This window comes from Oryctolagus cuniculus, chromosome 1 (genome assembly GCF_051225735.1).
Source record: "Oryctolagus cuniculus isolate XC-2025 breed Fujian yellow rabbit chromosome 1, ASM5122573v1, whole genome shotgun sequence".
Lineage (NCBI taxonomy): Eukaryota > Metazoa > Chordata > Mammalia > Lagomorpha > Leporidae > Oryctolagus > Oryctolagus cuniculus.
In genome coordinates this window covers 146,569,631-146,586,985 of record NC_142867.1, presented here as the reverse complement: position 1 = coordinate 146,586,985, position 17,355 = coordinate 146,569,631, and the positions used below count along the sequence as shown (strand labels likewise).

Genomic DNA, 17,355 nt, shown 5'->3' with positions numbered 1-17,355 from the left:
CACCACACGGTGTTTTCCTAGGTCCTGGGGTTAGAAACTCAACACGCCAATTTTCAGAACTCACAATTCAACACACACCAGTGGGACAGGATTATTTTATAATGCTTTAATTTTATTCAGGGTTTTATTGAGAATCTGGATTTAGTAAGATTCAGTCACTGTGTTTAATAAAGTTGAATCTCAACAGGGAGGTCTTTGAAGCCTGAAATTCATCACATGAGTGATAGGTGAAAGGCTAGAACTAGAAGCTTCATTGCCTATTACGCCCAGCGTTTTCAGCCATACCCCACAGTGAGGAGGCACAGAGAGACACCATCGGCAGTCATTGCTGAAGCGTTCACCCCAACTCAGAGTCAGGAAAAATGCAAAGGTTATGTAGTACAACTAATGTGAAATGAAGACCTGTATCAGCCCATCTCACATTAAGGACATAGACTTCATCTCAACTTTCCACATACCTGTTCCACCATGGAAGACAGCCAGTTCTGTAGTTTTAACACCAAAAATGCTAGTAACAACACTCTTTAGCTTTAAAAGGTCCAATCTGTTTTCACCTTTTGGATTTTCCAGAAGCAATACTCCACCTAAAAAGTCACAGAAATAAGATCTCACTCAGCAAAGAAATTTAAAAAGGACACAGAGGAAGTCTAACTTTTTTTTTCAAGTTTATAATATATAGGACCTCAATAGTATTTTGGCAACACTCAGTATATATGCAAGTCCTACAATGTGTTCTTGTCTTTTTCTAAATTCAAAACTTTGTATTTATGAGCTGTTGGTAAATCCCCAAGGCTCAGAGTTGTTAAAAATACTATGTGATTATTAAAAAAAAAAAATAGAAAAAAATCCTCAAGTGACCCCTGATACTGACTTATTCTATTCTGCCTTAAATTCAATTATAGGCATTACTGACTTAAGCATCTTATTTGCAGGTAACTATAGTCACATACAATTACAGGAAACAGTGATACCATGGACCCTTTACTCAGTTTCCCCCAGTGGTAACATCTCATAAAACTATAGTACAGGGGCCAGCATAGCTGGTAAAGCCGCTGCCTACGATTCCAATATTCCATATGGGCACCGGTTTGAGTCCTGGCTGCTCTATTGCTCCATTTCCAATCCAACTCCCTGCTAATGGCCTGGGAAAAGCAGAGGGAAGATGACCTAAGTGTTTAGGCCCCTCCACCCATGCAGGAGACCCAGATGGAGCTCCTGGCTCCTGGTTTCATTCCGTCTGGCTCAGTCTTGGCCACTGGGGCCATCTGAGGAGTGAACAAGTGAATGGAAGATCTCTGTCTCTCCCTATCTGTAGTTCTTTCAAACAAATAACTAAATAAATCTTAAAACACAAAAACTGTAGTACAAAACCACAACCAGGATATTGAAATTGATGCAATCCATTGATCATAATTTCTCCAGTTTCATGTTTGATCACTGAGAGGTATGTGTGTTTAGTTCTATGCAATTTTATTATCTGTGTAAACTCATGTATCCATCACCATCATTAAGATCAGACCAGTTCAGCCACAAGCATCTTCATGTTGCTTTATAACAGCTACCCCAATTCTCTTCCAGCCCCATTCCCTCCTTAATCCCTGGTTTTAACAGTTTTCATTTTGAAAATTTTATCATTTTAAGAATGCAACATGAAGGTAATCATATATGGAACATTTTTCCAGTTAGCATCAATATAAAGATTCAAATAAGTTGCATTATTAATTAGTAGTTGTTCCCTTCTATGGCTGAGTTGTGTTCCAGGATATGGAAGCACCAGTTTGTTTAACCATTTACTCCTGAAGAATATCTTCATTGGCTCCAGTTTTTGGTTATTATGAATAGTTACTATACACACTCATGTAGAGGTTTTTTTTTTTTTTCCCCTGGTGAACATGAACTTTCAGTTTTCTGGGATAAAAACCTAGGAGTGCAGAGTGCAGCTGCTGAATAATTAAGGTAGGCATGGGGACAGCGCTGTTGCACAGTGGGTTCAGCTGTCATCTGCAGTGCTAGCATCCCATATGGGTGCTACTTCAAGTCTACTTTCAATCCAGTTCCCTGCCAATGTGCCTGGGAAAGCAGGACAATCTTGGGTGCCTGAGCTCACATGGGAGATCTGGATGAAGCCCCCTGTCACCTGGTTTCGGCCTCGTCCAGCCCTGGCCATTATAGCCATTTAGGGAGTGAACCAGCAGACGGAAGATCTGTCTCTCTCCTCTCTCTCTGCCTCTTTCTGTCTGCAACTCTACCTCTCAAATCAATAAATCTTTTAAAAAATGATTTATTTATTTATTTGAAAGTCAGAATTACAGAGAGAGGAAGAGACATAGAGAGGTCTTCTATCTGCTGGTTCATTCCCCAAATGGCCACAACAGCAGGAGCTGGACTGACCCAAAGCCAGGAGTCAGGAGCTTCTTCCAGGTGTCCCACACAGGTGCCAGGGACCACACTTGAGCCTCTTCCACTGTTTTCCCTGGCCATTATCAGGGAGCTGGATTGGAAGTGGAGCAGCCAGGACTTGAACTGGTGCCCGTGCTACAGGCGGAGGCTTAACCTACTATGCTGCAGCACTGGACCCAGGAAATAAATAAATCTTAAAAAAAGAGGAAGGTACATGTTTAGTTTTTTTTTTTTTTTTTTTTTTTTTTGACAGGCAGAGTGGACAGTGAGAGAGAGATACAGAGAGAAAGATCTTCCTTTGCCGTTGGTTCACTCTCCAATGGCCGCCGCAGCTGGCGCGCTGCGGCTGGCACACCACACTGATCCGAAGACAGGAGCCAGGTGCTTCTCCTGGTCTCCCATGGGGTGCAGGGCCCAAGCACTTGGGCCATCCTCCACTGTACTCCCTGGCCACAGCAGAGAGCTGGCCTGGAAGAGGGGCAACAGGGACAGAATCCGGTGCCCCGACCGGGACTAGAACCTGGTGTGCCAGCGCCACAAGGCGGAGGATTAGCCTAGTGAGCCGCGGCGCTGGCTCATATTTAGCTTTTAAAGGCACTGCCAAACTCTTTCCAGAATGGCTGTAACACTGTACATTCCTACCAGTAATAAGAGATCTAGTGCTCTGCATCTTCACTCACATTTGGAACTGTCACTACACTTTTGTTTTGATGATAAATAGATGGAAAAGGTATTTACTATGCAAATGATAATCAAAAGATAGCTGATAGTACAGTATTTATTCAAGTTCACAATCTCCATCTAAAACCATTGGTGCTATGAGCAAAATATGTTTAGGAATCCAGTTTTGTTTCTTAATTTTAGAAATGCTACAGGCAAAGATATAATACATTCTATTATCAACAAAGTCTGTTTCCAAACTCTATGATCAGACTCATTAATACAGAAGAAACACAATAAAATGACTTTTCATCAGTTTTTGTCAATTGAATTTTAGTTGCCACTACTTTTTATTTTCATCATTCTGATAGGTGTGTAGTGACATTTCACTGTAGTTTGCATTTCCTTAAGTGCTAATTATGTTATTTTCACATGCATTTCTGTCATCTATATTTATTCTCTGATAAATTTTTGTTTGTATCTTTTCCCATTTTCCAATTGGATTGTTGTTTTGCTATTGAGTTTTAAAAGATCTTTGTAAGTTCTTTGTTGGATACATTATTTGTAAAATCCTCCCAATCTATAGCTTTTTTGTTATCCTTTTCACAGGATCATGAAAACTTAAATTTTGATGATGTTCAACTTAGCAATTTTTCATTTCATGGACAATCCTTTCAGTGTCAAGTGTTAAAACTCTGCCTAAATGAAAAACCTGAAGTCTTTTCTGCAAATACTAGCAGACAGCTTTGGCCATGTGATAAGGTAACCTTAATTTGTTTCATCTATTGTTTCATCTATTCTTAATTGTTTCATCTATTGCAAACATTTGACTCAGTTATTCTTTTATAAACTATTAAATTTCATATTATAGTTTCTGGTACGTGGCTAGTTTTAGAATGAAAGCCATGACATCTGCTCCTGTCTATATGTATATGTTTGCATATGTCTGTCATATATACATATGTGTGTGTGTGATATTTTTTTCTATCTCCAGATGGTATTGCCAAAATTAAATTGTACAAGAGCTCTATTTAGGGGGTAGACAGCTGATGCAGCAGCTAAGGCACTGGTTAGGATTCCCACATCTAAACTGGAGTACCTAGATTCAAGTACAGTCTGCTCCTAACTCCACGTTCCTGCTAGTATGTACTCTGGGAGGAAGCAGGTGAAGCTTCAAGTACTTGGATGTCTGCCACCTTTATGGGAGACCCCAGACTGAGTTCCTGGCTCCTGGCTTTGGACCCTGGCTATTGCAGGTACTGTGGGAGTGGACCAACAGATGGGAGCTCTCTGCCTCTCCCTTTCTCTACTTTCAAATAAAATTAAAAGGATTCTTCAAAGACATGTTTCAGGATCTTGAAGGCACTTGTTGAAAATTTCCACTGAAAGCCCTGCATTTGTTTACAGCTAATTCTGGGTACAACCCATATTATATTGGGATCCATCAAGCAAAAAGTTCTCTCTACCGTAATTTTTCGGAACTGTGTAAGCTGAACAAATTAGACATCTGTGGAATTGGTCATGGTCTCTGCTGCTAATTGCTGGTCCTTTTCAATTATGACACAGGATTAATATTAATATTAATTTTTTTCTGTGCCAACTGATGTAGATGATTTATTGTTGCTTCATTAACACTCTCAGCCTTTTTCTTCCTTTTTAATTTTTATTTTCATCTACTTGAAAGGCAGAGCAACAGAGAGAAAAATCTTCTACACACTGGTTTACTCCCCAAATGCCTGCCAGGGTTACTAACGCCAGGCTGAAGCCAAAAGCCCAGAACTCCATTTGGGTCTCCCATATGGGTTGCATGAGTCCAAGCACTGGAGCCATCACGTGCTGCCTCCCAGAATGCATTAGTAGGAAGCTGATGAAAAACAGAGTAGTCAGAACTTGAACTGCCACCTGATCACAAGCAGTGGCTTATCCCACTGCACCATAACACCTGCCCCTCATGCCTTCTTAAAATGAGTTGTCTGATTGTAAACTGCTGAATTTTTGAGGTACTGACCCACAAATTTTGCATAAAGCATCAATGATTTCACCACTTATCTATTCAAATTTCAACATCAATTTGATGGTTTTTTTTTTCAGTTTTAGGTTGAATTCATATTGCTCTGATAGGGGCTGTTCATTCTTTTTCTTTTTTTTAGATTTATTTTATTTATTTATTTTTGAAAGAGTGAGAGGAAGGGGGAAGGACAGGGAGAGGGAAGCAGGACAGGGGACGGGGGAGAGACAGGGAGAGAGAGAGGGAGAGGGAGAGAGGCAGGGGCAGGAGGAGGGGGAGAGAGAGCAACAGATGATGCTCTATCTGCTATTTTATTCCCCACACGGCTGCCAACAGCCAGGGCTGGGCCAGGCAGAAGCCAGGAACCCCATTCAAGTCTTCCACATGGGTGGCAGGGACCCAAGCACTTGGCCCATCATCTGCTGCTTTTCTAGATACATTAGTGGGAAGCTGGGTTGGAACCAGCACTCTGATATGAGATGCCAGCACTGCAGGTGGTGGCTTAATCCCGGCCCCTAATCATAAATGTTATAACAAGTTAGACGACAGGTTAATTTTGGTGCAAAAAAAATTGAAATCCACATATAGTTATTTCACAATATGCTTTTTCCATGACCTTTCTGTAGATTTCTGTTAGATACACTTAGTCACAGGAAGAGAGAAAAATATGTCTGCTTCATTTTCTCAAGTGTGGACCCAATCACTTATTTCTGTGAATTTTGATGATAATTCAAAAGAAATTATCTGATTTTATCAATTACCTGATAACAGCCTTTATTAAAGATATCCACAAGTTTAATTTAAAAGGCCATATAAACCATGAAATTCTTTTACTCTTACCTTGCTCATTGCCATTTGCGCAAATGCTAAGATTGACATATGCACAAGCAGGGCCAGACAGGGATGATCCTTTGGTGAGTGTAATTTCCAGCTCAGATCCCTTTAACTGAGCACATGAAATCGCATGAGTAACTGCAGCATGCCACATCATCATGTAACACAGTGACTACTACTACTGTTCTGTAAGAACAGAAGTTGTGGATTGTAGCATATTTAATCTTAATCAAGAGTTGAGAACTGCAATTGATATCCCCAGTAACCTTTTTCCTGATCATATAAGCAACATATACTCATTTTTAAACAAGGAAAACAATTCAATTATATCCAAAATAGCAGATAAAACTAAACTGCAACTCACCCCCACTGAAAAGCCAGTGTGAGCCCTGTCTTGTCTGTCTGAATTTAAAAAGTAGGAACGATAAGGAGAAAATTATTGAGTAAATGTTTGAGATATATTACAAAGGACCTGTTTCTGGATTATGGGCCAGTATCTTCCATGTCTCAGTATCAGACTTTCACAGTTACATCTAAAATCCTTAGATATAGCATCAGGAGATGCTATTGTAGCTTAATGTACAACCTTCTGCCAAAAATGTTAAATGCTTTCAAGCCAATTCCTGCTTATTTTTCTTTTCTTTTTTATTAAAGATTTATTTATTCATTTGAAAGAGTTACACAGAGAGGAGAGGCAGAGAGAAAGGTCTTCCATCTAATGGTTCACTCCCTAATTGGCCGCAATGGCCGGAGCTGCACCTATCCCAAGCCAGGAGCCATATGCTTCTTCCGGGTCTCCCACACGGGTACAGAGGCCCGAGGACTTGGGCCATCTTCTACTGCTTTCCCAGGACACAGCAGAGAGCTGGATCGGAAGTGGAGCAGCCGGGACTAGAACCGGCGCCCATATGGGATGCCAACGCCTCAGGCCAGGGCGTTAACCCACTTCACCACAGCACCAGCCCCTCCTGCTTATTTTTCATGATAATTACCAGAATCCCAAACGCTGATTTTTCAGTTTTAGAGAATACAGTCCACATGGCCATTACTTCCTGGCAAATCTCATGTATACGTATGGCCATCTTCCCATCTTCCCCAAGAAAAACTGTTATGAAATCATTCTGCCTTTTTTCCCCGCCATCTCTTTGGACTTCCTTTTTCTGACCCTACATATTATTGTTCAGAGTAAAACTTTTTACACCAATCTATCTAGGGACAGAATATCAAGATACGATTATATACACTAAAAGTAAAACCTAATCTGAATTCTTCTAATAGTTCAACGGAACTCACCTGTGTTTTTTCTTGAATAAGAATTTTTTCCGATGTAGAAACTGGATATGGTTTCAAGGGAGCCTTTATGGTGGCAAATATAAACTCTGTGTGGCTTTCAATAACATTATTCAAATACCTTCCTTCAGATGTTGCTTTATAATAAACTGTTATTTCATCTGTGGGAACCAGATTGCACTGAAAGAACATGCAGAAAATTGAAAAAGAGCAGCACACGTTGTTAATCAAACTGTGAAACAAAGGCTGCCTGCCCTCCTCAGGTGATGCATATGATTAACTGTACTACAGTACCTCATTTGTGTTTTGTCTTAGCACATAGCCCAGCCAGCACCTCATGAGTATGGAAACAAAGGAGTAACTGAGAACCAGCTCACAGAAGGCTGAACTGAGACAGGGTTCACAAATACCACGTGATGGGGGCTTTGAGGCCCTCCTGCTCTCCAGACAAGGGGCCTCTGCATGGTTTCCCCAGCTCCCTAGTGAGGAAATCTCTTCTGAGCTAGGGGTCCTTCTACACGGACTGCACCTCTGCCCTTCCTCAGGGACACAGTCATTTCTGGTCACCTTCTGCTCCAATCAGAGGCACTACCTGTCTAGAATACGACTTTGTGGATGCCCAAGAGAACTAAAGAAGGGTGGAAAGGGCCAACTTTGGATAAAAGTTCTGGTCAGAGAATGAAAAAGAGCCAGACCTAGCTTGGGAGTAAATAAGCCGGGAGGGGAAGGGGCCTGTCTCCTCTGCAGAGTGCAATCTGAATGGACTGCAGATTAGTGAATCATTATCACCTGATCACAAAGAGGTCCATTAGCTGCCTCTTCTGTCTTCTACAACCCAAACAAAAATCCAAAATAGTAGCTCATTCTTGAGCTGACAGACTGACCTTTTTGCGAAGTTTCTGGATACGATTGATGACTTCCCGGGCCATTCCCTCATCTACCATTGACTGATCAGGGCTGATGTCTAAGAGAACCAAAGCCTGCAGCAGGAACAAATAATGCATACCATGACAATCAAATGAGGGAAAACATCCTTTGAAAATCAGCAAAACAGTATTTAAAACTAAATGCTGAGAAGTCTATCATACAGAACTATTTATTCATACAAGTGAGCAAAGCAAACACAATTCATCTAGCTTCTTTATTACTTAGATACTTCCTTGTAATGGCTAGTCTGCCATCTGCTCATCTAAATAAGTAATATCAATTCTTCTCATGAGTAAGATCAACATTCAGTCATGAAGCCTCTGGAGCAGCACATCTTTTCCTATTAGAACCAGCAGATTACAGTTCTCAAAGCAGCTAATTTCAGGTTTTCTAAACCAGACACTTTGATTCTTTCATTTTTAAGTACGAGTCATGACACACATTCTAGACAGACCACAATACTTTTATGTGACTTAGATAAGCTCCATCTTTTGCAATTCCTATTTCCTTTTCTATTTCATCTATTCTGAAGGTTGTTGATTCTGATGTATTAACAATACCATCGCTTCTACTACACAGCACATTATACAGAGTGAAATAAACTCTATAAAATCCTTGTAAATCAGACATCACCCCATTTACAATTGAGAAAGCTCAATCAGAAGTTAACAAAATTGCCTTGCTTCATAAAGGAGGTACAACCTGATACGGATGATAAGCTCAAAGTTCTAGTCATGGCAGGGCCACCACCACAAACTGAACATGTAAGCTGTTTCAAGAGATTCATAAGCATCACAATCAACCCTTCTGAAAGCATGGTGTGCTGTAATAGGCGAGAATGTCACTTTCACTGCTTATCCACCTCTTCCTGCCTTCCTTCCTAGCTACTTCCCCTTAGACTCCCAGCTACTGTCTACTCCCAGGGAGCTCTATATTTATGTAAATCAGGTCATGCATAAAGGCTTGAAGAGGGTGTCAGCACTGTGCCACAGAGGGTTAAGCCACAGCCTGTAGTGCTGGTTTTCCATATGGGCACCGGTTTGAGTCTCTGTTGTGCCACTTTTTTTTTTTTTTTTTTTGGACAGGCAGAGTTGGACAGTGAGAGAGAGAAACAGAGAGAAAGGTCTTCCTTCCGTTGGTTCAGCCCCCCAAATGGCCGCTATGCCCGGCATGCTGTAGCTGGTGCACCATGCCAATCTGAAGCCAGGAGCCAGGTACTTCTCCTGGTCTCCCATGCGGGTGCAGGGCCCAAGCACTTGGGCCATTCTTCACTGCCTTCCCGGGCCACAGCGGAGAGCCGGACTGGAAGAGGAGCAACCGGGACAGAATCCGGCGCCCCAACTGGGACTAGACCCGAGGTGCTGCAGGCGGAGGATTAGCCTAGTGAGCCACAGTGCTGGCCAGCTGGGCCACTTCTGATCTAGCTCCCTGCTAATACACCTGGGAAAGCAGCAGAGGATGGTCCAAATCCTTGGGCCCCTGAAGAAGTTCCTGGTTCCTGGTCTGGCCTGGCCCAACCTCAGACATTGCAGCCATTGGGGGAGTGAACCAATGGATGAAAGAGCTCTTTCTCTCTGTAACTCTGCCTTTCAAGTAAATAAAATGGGGCTGGCGCCATGGGGCAGTAGGTTAATCCTCCGCCTGTGGCACCAGCATCCCATATGGACGCCAGTTCTAGTGCAAAACTCCCGCCGCTGCAGCCATTTGGGGAGTGAACCAATGGATGAAAGACCTTTCTCTCTGTCTCTTCCTCTCACTGTCTGTAACTCTACCTCTCAAATAAATAAATAAAATCTTTAAAATAAATAAATAGAAGTCCACACTAGAGATACTCCTTCCTATCATGACAAAAAGTACTGATCTTGAATAAAAAAAAAAGCCTGCACAATCTCTTCAAAAACTTTTGCTCCCTCACCACACTATCCTTAACTCCAGTTTTTGGAAAGGGCCCTTCTCTGTGCTATTTCCACCCAAGAACTTACCAGGCAGATTTCCAAGATTCAGTTTACTTTCCTGTGAGCATGATTTGTTCTTTGAAGGGTTTATGTCCTGTAACCTAACTTCTAGGACAATTACTCACAAGTAGAAATCACAAAATATTCATTTAATTATTTATTAGTATTTACTTGTTAGTACATATCATAAGTACATAATGAGCATTACGTAGTTATGTATTATGTATTCATTACACAAATATGTTAAGGGCCTATGAAACCACAGTTTAATAATGCCAATCTAAAATGAGACAAGCTGTACACAGTGGTAAACATTCTCTCCTCATATGTTCCCATCTCTTGGTAAAAAATATTCCAGGGGACAGAAAAATACCTGAGCATCCGAGTGTGCTTCAAACTGTGCAGTCCCACCTGTGGCCTGATCAAAGGTATACATGAGGCGGATGTCTTCCTCATGCAACTCATGGCCTTCCACAACAATGGTGCCTATTAGAGAAGCAGCTCCGGTTATTCCATCAGCTCCCTCCTCTGCAAGCCACCCCCTAGCAGAATGCTGTGCCCTCTTTCGGGGAAAATTTCATAACAGAGCTGCAGAGGTTTCAAGAGATTATTTTCTCATGACTACTATCACCATTGCAGCCAAGGATGTGACACACTTTATCTTTAGCCTGTATTACGCTGCCTTAAAAACAGTTCAGTCACCACCAGTGTCTCCTGATCCACATAAACCCTCAGATCTAAAGTCATTCCAAAGTTAAGTGATGGGCCAATAGGAAAAAGTCCCTACCTAAACAGAGAAGCATGAAGGAATGAAGAAAACAGTCTACAGACTGAAGTCAGACTCAGGTCCACCACTGCTGCCTATATGATGCAGGGTCCTACCCTCTGCCAAGAAGGGTATGGTACAGGTGAAATGGGGTGGACAGCATGAGACTGAGGGCCATGTCTGTCCAGAGCAGGCAGAGGAACATGTGAATGCTTGCTGATGGCAATTCCCCATCTTCAAGGAAGCCTGTGTGGTCAGCTGTAATAACCCAATAGGACTTTGAGCACCAGGGTGTCATTTTCACCCAAGGTCCTTGTGTTCTGAAAACCATTCCATCAGCACATAACAGTTCATTCAGAAAATACAGGCTTTCAGTTTCAAATAAGGCTTATTTCAGGCATCTTGATGTTTCAGTTATCTAGTTTAATTAGGTCTAATTTGTGACCTGAAAGTTGATTAAATAATATTTTGTTGATTTAACATTTTGAGTTGAATTAGTAATGACTTAAGTTTTAGCTGTTAACTTTTTATGTTTTATTAATTCTATCTAAACACCTAGGAAATCTTAGGTACATCTCCTCCAGTTTCTATAACCACACATCTGATTCCCAAGTCCTTATATTTCTCTGTTCATATGACCTTCTAATGTATAATTTTCAGCATCCGAAGAATCCCGGTTAATAAACATCTTGAGCCCCAGTAGAGCCTATGGATGTGAAGAGCCACACTTAGGCCAAGTATGATTCTAAGCTCAGGAGGGCTGCAAACTCACTGAAATGCTTCCCGCAGGGGTAGAAGAGGGAGCGAAGGCCTCTTTCCTGATCTGATGGTTTGGTTAGGCCCCCTCATTACATGTTGCCATTTTACCCTGTATTTTTCTTCACAGTACTTAAGAAACCCATCATTCTTTCTGTAAATTCTGTCAGTACCATCAGTATAAGGACAAACGCTGTCAACTCTATATTGGGCTTTAAAAAAATTTTTCCAAATAAACAAATCCAGTCTTGTCCAAATAAAAGATGAAAGTATAGGTTCTGGAAACTTTAGAAAAATTGTGAGAAGTCTTGACCTGTTTCCCATTAGCAAGTAGCTTCAAATCTCAGTACCAATTCCCTTTCCTCTAAAAATATTGTAATTTTTTCATCTGAGTTTTTCCCAGTCTTGGTTCTGACACCTCCAAAAGCTATCCTTGCCACAAGCAACATCTGGACAGGTCATTCCCTGGTCATGAAACCCCAGGGGTTTCTGCTTCCTTTCAACAGACTTCCTAAACCACAACAGCATTTTTAGAACTTAATTTAAAAGACTGGTTAAAAACATTATTATCAAGTATGTGCATGAAGGAAAATTATGTAGGTTTTCCAACTGCATTTCTAAGTATAAACGTATCAGATATAATATAAAGTGAAAATGCAAAAAAAAACCCCAAGAAATATAAAAGTTAAAAAAAAGAAATTTAAAGTTATAATGTGATGTTCATTCTGTAAGGCTGTGACTTTTCCACTATTCTCAAATATGCACCTGGAGGGAAATACACCTGAATTACAACAGTGCGCCAGCACCTGCGAGGCTGCACCCTGAACAGCAGAGACCAAACACTCACCTATGTTACAAAGATAGGTCATGGGTTAAGGTCATTTTCATTTTCCTACATTACCATACTTATTTATAATAGGCATTTTTATTAACATGAAAAGGAACTTCTCTTTAGGGATAGGATCACAGACAGGAGTCCACCTGTCGAACATCACTGGGCCTGAGGACAGGAACACGGCCTGGTCCCAGCAGACACCCACCGCTCTTCTGGAACTGCTGGAGCTCCTCATCGCTCAGCTGCTTGATGGATGTCATCACGGTTTTAAAGGCTCCCTTTAGGCGCTTCCCCAAGACCATGTGATCTGGTTCTGCCCTTAGCCGAATGCCATACTTGTTTTTATCTGTAGACAGTGTGACTTTTCGAACATTCAATTCCTATTGTTTGAACACAAAACAAAAATGCAAGAAATGAAACCCTGTGATACACAAAAACATGCACACAAGTATCCACTGCAGCACTACCTGTGACACAGCACTATTTGTAACAAAGAGTAGAAAGAACTCAGATGTCCGCCAACTGTGAATGGATATATAAAATGTGGTCTATACATGTTATGAAGCATATGTACAGCATGAATGAACTGTGAAAACTTTAAAACGTTGTGAAATAAATCAGACACAAAAGATCACAAAATGTATGATTACACTTACATGAAATGTCCAGGGAAGGCAAATATCTAGAGACAAAAATGAGATTTTGGTTGCCACGGAATGATCAATGTATGAATGCTATGGGTATTGGCTGGGGGTTGGTGATGAAAATATTCTAAAATCATAGTGATGGTAGTACAACTCTATAAATACACAAAACCACTGGCAGGAAAGAATGCTTTTTGTCAAGATCCGTCAAGACAGCCGAGAATCTGAAAGAGGACTTAAGAATTAGAAATGTGAGGCCAGCACTGTGGCGCAGTGGGTTAATGCCTTGGCTTGAGGTGCTGGCATCCCATATGGGCGCCAGTTCTAGTCCTGGCTGCTCCACTTCTGATCCAGCTCTCTTCTGTGGCCTGGGAAAGCAGAAGATGGCCCAAGTGCTTGGGCCCCTGTACCCACATAGGAGACCCGGAGGAAGCTCCAAGCTCCTGGCTTCAGATAGGTGCAGCTCTGGCCATTGCGGCCAACTGGGGAATGAACCATTGGATGAAAGATCTCTCTCTCTCTCTGTGTAATTCTGACTTTCAAATAAATAAATAAATCTTTAAAAAAAAAGAAGAATTAGAAATGTAGGGGCTGGCGCTATGGCATAGTACGTTAAACCTCTGCCTGCAGGGCCAGCATCCCATATGAGAGCTGGTTCAAATCCCATCTGCTCCACTTCTGATCCAACTCCCTGCTGATGACCTGGGAAAGCAGTGGAAGATGGTCCAAGTCCTTGGACCTCTGCAACCACATGGGAAACCTGGAAGAAGCTCCTGGTTCCTGGCTTCGGATCAGCCCAGCTTTGGCTGATGTAGCCACTTAGGGAGTAAACCAGCAGATGCAAGACCACCCCCCCCCCCCTTCTCTTTTTCCCTCTCTCTGTAACTCTGCTTCTCAAATACATAAATCTTAAAAAAATAAAAAGAGAATTAGAAATGTAAACATGGTAACTTTTTGCACAGGCAATTTCAGAACCACACAGTCAACTACCAAGTAATCAAAAGATCAAGTTAATCATAATACTTCATGCCTCCACTGTATCAGTTAAGGATTACTAATGCAGCAGCAAATGGTGACAGTATAACAGGAGATATAAAAATGAGATGGAGAATGTTTAGGTTTGCTATTTTAAGTGATCAAAATATTTTATTTTAAAATTATAGTTTATGAGTATATGCTTGTCAAGCAATTAAAAACAAATACAGAAACATTTTCTTCAATAATATATTTAAATATTACCTGTGAAAAGAATAAAAATGAAATTAAAAGTACATTTATGTTTAAAACATTATGGAATGAAGCTTTTTGTAAAATTTAAATAAGTTAAAATTTATTCAAGAGGAAGAGACACACAGAACTCTCATCCTTTGGTTCACTCCCCAAATGCCTGGATTGCTCCAGGGTTGGGTCCAGAGCCAGGGCTGGGACTCAATCACTTGGCTATCAACTGCTGACTCCCAGTGTCTGTGCTGGCAAGAAGCTAGAACTGGAGCTGGAATCAGGGCTTAAATTCATGCACTTCATATGGGATTTCGTGTCTTTACAAGCTTCCCAACGACCACGCCAAATGTCCACTATGAAAAAATGCTTTCTGAGAGGACAATTTACATCGTTATTTAAACTTCTGACGCCAAAACTCCATTGTTTGTATCTATCCAACATCCATACACTGATATATGCACAAAGATACACACATCTTTTGTATGTAGTCAGAGACCTAAATTTCTGACAACAGAAGAGTCATTAAAAAATTATGAAGCAGGCCGGCGCTGCGGCTCACTAGGCTAATCCTCCACCTAGAGGCGCCGGCACACCGGGTTCTAGTCCCGGTCGGGGCGCTGGATTCTTTCCCGGTTGCCCCTCTTTCAGGCCAGCTCTCTGCTGTGGCCCGGGAGTGCAGTGGAGGATGGCCCAGGTGCTTGGGCCCTGCACCCCATGGGAGACCAGGAGAAGCACCTGGCTCCTGCCATCAGATCAGCGCGGTGCGCCGGCCGCAGCAGCCATTGGAGGGTGAACCAATGGTAAAGGAAGACCTTTCTCTCTGTCTCTCTCTCACTGTCCACTCTGCCTGTCAAAAAATAAAAAAAAAATAAAAAAATTATGAAGCATTCAAAAAGTGAACACTTACACAGCACTTAAAAAGACACACTACATGGGGTGGGGGTTTGGGACAGTGGTTAAGTCATGGCTTGGGTAACCCACATCCCCCACTGGAGTATCTAGGTTTGAGTACTGGCTCTGTGTCAGATTCCGGCATCCTGCCAATATACAGCCTGGGAGGCAACATGTGATGGCTCAAGTACTTGGGTGCCTGCTACCCATGTGGGAGACTCAGACTGAGTTTCAGGACTGTGACCTCAGCCTGGCCCAACTCCAGCTGTTGCGGGAATTTTGGAAATGAAATAGTAGATGGAAGATCACTCTAATAATAAATAAATACACAATTTTAAAAAATAAGGGTTTACTATAGTAAAAAAAGCAAAACAAAGACTATGTACACAACCTAAGTCTGTATAAATAAACCCAGACAGCATGACATGTGAGGATATGTATGTACATAAAGGTGTGTGAAATCTTAGGAACATCCTTGTGCTCACCTTACACTAAGCACATGCTATGCTAGTGCTCCAACTGTTTATAAACAATAAAGCCACTTGTTACTTGCATAATTTGAAGGGACAAAGTTTTGTTAATCATCAAAAAATACTCTGGGGAAGAGAGGTGATCAGGGTAATAAATCAAAGATAAATAAATTCATTAATTTGACATAGTTTTTAAAGCATTATCATTATACTGCATAAATTCATGACTCTAAGGAAAAGTATGAAATTTTATGGATAGTTAAATTTGTGATGTATGTACTGATATATTATACATTTAAAAAGTACTTTGTTCAGGGCTATTCATCAAAATAATCTTCTCAAAGACTGTATCAGCCCACAACAGCCAAATCATCTACTTTACCTCAATGATGTACTTCTCCAAAGACTTAATATCTTTGAGAGCTTCTGGATCTTGATGGATGACCACAATTTCTTTCAAAGGATACTAGGAGAAAAAAAAATGGGGAAACTCACTAAGCAACCAGTCCTCTAAAGTGTAGAAAATACAGAACATTCAGTGTTTATTGGATTATCAAGCTCCAGACCAATCAGCCTGAACTACTATGGAGTCATTTCCACTCTTGTAGGGAAAAAGAGTTATGTTGCTGTTGGAAGCTCTCTATATTAAGAAAGCATTCCCAAGACACAATTACTTGGGTTTGCATCATGTAAAATCCAAATAAAATTTCAAACCTTTATTGGGATGGTTTTGCGATCTCGGATCACTCGCCCAAGTTCAATCACAGACTGCATTCTGGACACTGCATTCTCGGTTTTCTTGTCAATCAATTCCTCTCTGGTAAAGGCAGGAGTATGAGACAGATTAGATTTAAAGAGAAAGAATCCAAAACTATAGGCATGCTTAAGTGAGGAAGGAAGTAAACTAGAGAAAGGACAGTATGGATAGGTATCCTTGGTCAGGGCACATAGCGAGCTTTCTGAGGTGTCTCCAAGGGGCATGCCCATAACCCACCTGCCAGTTATACAGAGGGCTCCACACTGAGCATCCTCCTGTAGCCCAAGGAGCCTCTTATCACTTCAGGTGGGAAAACAAGGTGTGTGTGTGTGGGGGGGGGGTACAGCAGGGAAAGGCCCGCTTTCCACCTTCCTTCCCTGGGAGCTGGGGTCCTCACTGCTCTGGCAACTCACTTTCCATAGCCCAGGTAAAGCTTATCTGCACTTGATTCCTACCGAACACGAGGCAGCATGAGGTAGTGGATGCTGAGTGTGTCCTTATCCTGGACAGAAACTGGATCAATCAGCATCTTTAGATTCTGGTACATCAATTCGGTGAGAAACGGTGTATAGGGGGCCTGTATGAGGACAGAGGACATCATGTGATACATAAGTAGCCATCAACTAACCTCATGCTGAAGAACAGCAATTCAACATTTCAGAGAATGGTACAGAAACAGGCACACATACCCTATTACAGAGAAATAACTTTATATCTGTGGGGAGCAACTCGGACTAGACTAAGTTACTGGAATTAAGACTTATTCTATGCATCTGCTTTCCCACAATATGGCACTGAGAAGGGAAACAGCTTCTACACAGCTGCCTCCAGTTCAACCAATAAACTGTGGGATCTGCTCCTGATTGGAGGAGAGCAGCGTACTCGGCGTGTGGGCAGCCGAGTTAGGATTGGCGGAGGAGGACTATAAAGGAGGAGAGAGA

At 41.6% G+C, this 17,355-nt stretch overlaps 1 protein-coding gene across 2 annotated transcripts in view; it reads right to left on the bottom strand.

The window, feature by feature from the left end:
* Nucleotides 1–17,355, bottom strand: part of IARS1 (isoleucyl-tRNA synthetase 1) — an 89,388-nt gene that overhangs the window by 12,590 nt on the left and 59,443 nt on the right. For both annotated transcript variants that reach the window (XM_051859118.3, XM_089336209.1), the window contains 9 exons: nucleotides 16,870–16,991; nucleotides 16,372–16,474; nucleotides 16,040–16,123; nucleotides 12,637–12,811; nucleotides 10,448–10,560; nucleotides 8,077–8,172; nucleotides 7,196–7,372; nucleotides 5,909–6,014; nucleotides 459–584 (listed from right to left, as the gene is read on the bottom strand). In XM_051859118.3, coding sequence (XP_051715078.1) covers nucleotides 459–584; nucleotides 5,909–6,014; nucleotides 7,196–7,372; nucleotides 8,077–8,172; nucleotides 10,448–10,560; nucleotides 12,637–12,811; nucleotides 16,040–16,123; nucleotides 16,372–16,474; nucleotides 16,870–16,991 — 1,102 coding nt within the window. The remainder of the gene's footprint in view (nucleotides 1–458; nucleotides 585–5,908; nucleotides 6,015–7,195; nucleotides 7,373–8,076; nucleotides 8,173–10,447; nucleotides 10,561–12,636; nucleotides 12,812–16,039; nucleotides 16,124–16,371; nucleotides 16,475–16,869; nucleotides 16,992–17,355) is intronic.